Source organism: Ciconia boyciana, chromosome 17, assembly GCF_034638445.1.
Source record: "Ciconia boyciana chromosome 17, ASM3463844v1, whole genome shotgun sequence".
Classification (NCBI taxonomy): domain Eukaryota; kingdom Metazoa; phylum Chordata; class Aves; order Ciconiiformes; family Ciconiidae; genus Ciconia; species Ciconia boyciana.
In genome coordinates, this window is record NC_132950.1 from 774,940 (window position 1) to 780,183 (window position 5,244).

The 5,244-nt window shown below is 46.5% G+C and overlaps 1 protein-coding gene across 2 annotated transcripts in view; it reads right to left on the reverse strand.

Annotated features, from left to right (window-relative positions):
* The window catches only part of RNF43 (ring finger protein 43), a 59,516-nt gene extending 57,298 nt beyond the window's left edge, over window positions 1-2,218 (reverse strand). Inside the window, exons 1-2 of one of the 2 annotated variants that reach the window (XM_072882040.1) lie at window positions 1,455-2,218; window positions 23-1,085 (exon numbers count right to left, since the gene is read on the reverse strand). In XM_072882040.1, coding sequence (XP_072738141.1) covers window positions 23-259 — 237 coding nt within the window. In that variant the 5' untranslated portion in view covers window positions 260-1,085; window positions 1,455-2,218. Of the gene's footprint in view, window positions 1-22; window positions 1,130-1,454 lie in introns of both variants that reach the window. The other variant, XM_072882041.1, reaches the window with a different exon arrangement.
* Window positions 2,219-5,244: the final 3,026 nt, after the last annotated feature.

The window sequence follows — 5,244 nt, forward strand, 5'->3', positions numbered from 1 at the left end:
GATAAAATAAAGCTGCTCTTACCTGGAGCAGTTTTCCTTCAGCTGGAGTCACCTCAGCAACGTTTGCAAACTCCCCTTCCAGTATGATTGGCTCCACTTTCAGGGGGATCACCCTAATGATGGCTTTCTGCGCCGCCGACCTCTCCGACTCGACCGCCGCCGCCAGCACCAGCCCTGTGTGGCCAAGTCCTGCCTGCAGGGTCGCCATGAGCAGCCAAGGCCAGAGGACAGCCAGCTGCAGCTGGGGGCCAGCACTCATGCTACCAGCTGCAGCAGCGGGCTCCGGCCACACATACCGCTCAGGAACGCGTCCTCACCCTGCGGCGGGCTCCAGCCGTCGGCAAAGCTCGTCGGGTTTCCGAGCGTGCGGTCCCAGCGACAGGGAGGCGGGAGGAAGAGCAGAGAGGGGCTCAGTCAGCGCCAGCACTGCTTACTGGACAACTTCTCCGGTTCTCACCATCACCGTTTCTCTTCCTTGGTGCCACGTGCTCAAAGGCCGCTGGGAGCTCAAAGGCATATTTTAAACAAACAAACTAAAAAAAATACCCTAAATTATGAGTCCCTCCTCCAGCAGATAAATCCGGAAAGATCAGTGAAACAGGTTGCAAGCAAGAAATCAGTTCAGATATACAGTAACACCAAGGAGCATTAGGAACTCGTCAGTCTCACAGAGATGAGGCACGGGGAGATCTCCCCGTGGACGTGGTGTCCTTGTGTCTCCTGCCCAAGAGTTAGGAAGATCCACAGGTTCAAAACATCCATCTCAAGTACCCTTGAGAGACACCTCACCTTCTTGCCAGCATTTCCCACAACGTAAGCTCAAGCTCTTTACCTTTAACGTTATCTGCAATTATCGGTATCCTTCTCAGAAATTATGCAGGAGGTATTTCTTGAATTTATGGTGAAAAGAAAGTTTGCTTCTGTACCGTTCTCTTCCAAATCGAGTTGATCCCTTCCATCCTTCTCGTGCCAGAAGTGCCTCATTCAACTTTGGAGATCGACTTTATTTTTCTCCTAGCAATCCATGTTCAGAGTCTGAGTCCGGGTGCAGTTCTCGAGGATAATTAGTAAAGCACGGAGCTTCTCTTCATATTTTCAGGTTCCCAGGAAATAAAAAGGCCCCAAAACACTTTAAAAGTTTAGATACAAAACAAACAGGTATCAAGCAAAAGGTTAGAGCATATCTGATTTCTCTCGCACTATTTCTGTGCACGCCTGAGTTCCGGTATGACCACTTCCAAGCACACATTAAGAAGATCCCGACTAAAGGCCCCACAAAATAAAATATAAAGTTCCATGGTCTGCCCAAAGGTCACATGAAACATATCGAGGAGCCTTCATAACTGGGAGAATTTAGACAGAAGATATTTTCAGTTAAAACCAAAGTTACAGTGGTCACACAGCTATGAAGAGAAAAAGTGATTTAAAAAAAAAAAGAAAAAAGATCTGCAAACCTGTTAGGCGGTGTGCCTGCTGGAGTCCACAGGGGCCGGGATGGATGGAAATGTTGCTGTAAATCCTAGGCAAAAGTTATTTCCAGTAGCTTAAGAAAACCGTGTGGGTCTGATGCTGTTTGGTTTGGGTCTTTTAAAAAAAAAAAATTAAAAATTTTGTATTTATAATAAAAAAATATTAAAAAAAAATAGAAAGAAATCTCTCTCGCACACATGCAGCAGGCAGGTAGGTGCGAGTGGAGCTCCGCAGCCCGAAAGAGAATCCAGCAAGATCAAAGGGAGAAAATTACTGCAGACAGAAAGCTCCTGGGGCAGGCATGGCTGAAAGTGAAGTGTCCGCATGTAATCTACAGACCTGAGAAAAAACCCAGAAACACTTCGGAAAAACTCCTCGAAAATACCAAAGTCTCTCCTCTCGCTACAGCAAACGCAATTATCGGCTCCAAACGCAGGGAGCACGAAGGAAGACGAAACCTGGAACATCAGCGGCGACCCGGCAGCGAAGCCCGGCAGGCTGCCTGACCATTATCGGGGAGGGAAACCACTCCAGCAGGCGCAGGGGCTGCCAGCCGCCGGACAGCCCCGAGAGCTTCTGCGGAAAAGCCTTTCTTCCAGAAAAACTCAGGATCGACACTTCGGCTCGACCCCCGGCGCAGGCGGGCTGCGGCTGGCCGTGTCCTCCCCCGGGACGGCCGGCGCTCTCCTACCTGCTGACACAAAGTGAGGGTGGAGCAGCCGGAGCCGCCGCCCCCCCCGGGGCCGGGACCGCGGGCTCCCCCTCCCGCCCCGCCGCCCGCCTGCAGCGCGGCCCGGCGGCGGCTGCCGGTGCCCGGGCCTGGCGCGGGTGGCGGGGCACAGCGGCATGGCACCGGGCGCCCAGGGGGCCCGACCCGGCGCCCGGCCGGGCGCCCGCTCCCGGCGGAGGGCGGGCAGCCGGCGTCCGGGCCGCTCCCCGCGCCGGAGCGCCCCGACTGCGGCAGCCTTGCGCCTCCGGCCCCGGGAAGGGCTCCGGCCGTTTCAGGCGCTGCCTTTCTTCGGCTCCCGCTAATTTAGATTCAGTAGCCCTTTTCGAGTTGCTGCTGCGAGGAGGTTTCAGGTCAGGCTGATGTCAGAGGTCTGGAATTCAACTGTTATTCTCCTCTGACATCACTGAGAGGTGAATAATACTATAGGTCAGACCTATAACCTCAAAGTAAGGTTGCAACTGGAAATCTGTAAATCGGCATGTGATGGAGTGGCGCTTCAAGAGGACACTCAGAAATTAAAGCAAAAACAACGCACGGTGCGCAGAAAGCGTACGATCCAGCCAGCCGTTCTGGGAGTCGTTCGCTATCGCTCCTGGTGCTCGTGGAAAAGCGCATTCAGGAAAGCGAACAGAGCGATGAGGGGGGGGTTGTTACACACGCTGCCAAACTAACCCCTGGAGTCACTCCACAGAAATTAGTAAATTACGCTAACGAAGAATTGGTCCACTTTTTTTTAAACTTGTCCAAGTGGCAATGGTTATTTGTTGATAGAAGTGTCAGCAAGAACTACTGAAACACGAAGCATTGTTTTCAACTATGATACTCTATCATTTGTAATTTAAAACACAGAGAAAATATAAATGCAACACCCATTTCGGTTTAAAAGCTTAATTTATTACAGATTACTGCAACCATGCTGCCTAAGCAGGGGTATAAAAGAACATCCTCGAGGTAAACCAAATCCCACTCTGTTCCCATTAACAAGAATATTGTTAAAAACCTTTTGTTACAGAAGTTACTTATTATTATTTACTGACCAAACTACATCCACGTTAAGGTGCTGAAATGCTAGACATTCCATCTAGAGTTACCTGAGACTTGTGAGGCCTTGTGCAATATTATACTGACTTCCTAAAGCAGCGAGTGCCCTTTCTCCTGCGCTCTCTCACAGTACGTCAGTGAGTTGGTTAAGGATAGAGTTTACATGCACGTGTATCCTGAAAGTGCAGTACTGCAGGAGATCCAGCTCCATAACCCTTTAAAATTAGCATATTAAAAAATTTTAAAACTAAGATTTCATCATTTGTCTTTAGAATCATAGAGCGTTAAGACACTAAGCCTCCCCTAACTTATATCTCCGAAAGTATCAAATCTTTTGGTGGTAAACAGGAGCAAGCAAGGTAAGCTAAGAAGTTCCCTTTGTATTTTATTTGAATTAAAGAGGTAGCAGCTCCAGTTTGATAAGGCTGAATTCCTGTGATCTCCATCTCCTCACACCCTGACACCAGGAAGGCTAGCCCGATGCTCTCAAACCCTGTTACTATTAATGGCACAAACTACCACAGGATGTACAGACCGACCACTATTTCCATGGTGTATTATCCAACGGCCTCAAGCCGTGTCAGCTGGGGAGCACAAAACCAAACTCCGGTGACAAAGCTGCAGCAATGTTATCAAACATTTTTTCCTTTTAACTACCTGAACACTCTCATCCATTTAGAAATGCCTTCCACATTGTTTCATTTGAGGAGGAGGATTTGAAAGTAAGCACCTAGCCTTTCACTATTCACGCCAACTAGAATTGCACTGCACGTATGTAATATATGATGAAGGATAACAAATCCGAGGACAATCAGTATGGTAACACTCCCACTCGCCCTACCTAAAAGCATCCTCAGATTGCATTTGTCTAGTTTGGACTGCTGGTGAATAATTAAAGGTTTCGCCTCCGTTCACCCTGCCGCTCAGTGTTCATGTCAGACATCCTGACTGTGGCTAGAAGCTACACAAAGCTCTGGAGCGCTAACTGAGGGGGGGATCCTGATAAATTCTCTCTGCTCCTTTCCTGTGCATTTTGCTCAGGGCTGGCTCTAATCAATTATAAGAGAAGTATGAACATGCATGAAGCAATTAAATTTATGTTTTAAGTGCTCTTCCACATGTGCTTCCCTAATGACACAAATATAGAATATGCCCCCTTTATCCTACATAAATACAAATGCATAGCTATTAAAAACTTAAGTTCTACTAGCAATATAAATACAATTATATCTTAAAAGTTAAAAATTTACTTTGAAGACCTATTTAAAACAAAGTACTAAAACAACAAATAACTTATCATTACAGATACCATGAGAATCAAAAGAAAATTATTAAAACAGAAGAATTCCCCATTAATGAAAAAGATCAGCAGCTGTCATATGTAATGGATACCCACCAGAAAGGATACACTTGCTGCTGAAACAGAGCATTGCTTTAGGAAGGAAGAGCATTTCCTGGTTAATCACTCAGAAAATTAGCTCATCTTTCCTATAGCTGCTCTCCTGAAATCCCTGACCCATTCAGGCCTAGCATCTTGTGACTTTCCTACCCTTTTGTTTCATACACAATTCCCAGTAAAAGGCCACAGTATGACTTCAAGCAAAGACAGCGAGAGCACCAAACACCACCTATGCCGAGTATACTGTAGCTTCCAACAAAGTTAAATAAAAAGATCCCAAATACAGCACTAAAAACAATTTGCTTCCCAGTAAGAAAGTTTTGAGAAAGTTTTTAAGGCTTCAAGTTTACAAAAAGTTCAGACTTTCCATATCTAAAGAATACAAGCAGCTAAGTAATTACTTCATATTAAATACTCTGACCACTAGATGCTTTATAACTTGACAGGTAGAAAACATAATGGAAGACGTGTAAAAAATGGAGCGACTAATATCCTACACAGTTAAAAAGAAAGCAAAAAAACAGAGGTGTTTTTTTTAAAAAAAAAACAGTCTAAATGATCCAAAGTGCCTGTTGTGTGCAAAGCACTGCCGCTGGAGTCTGAC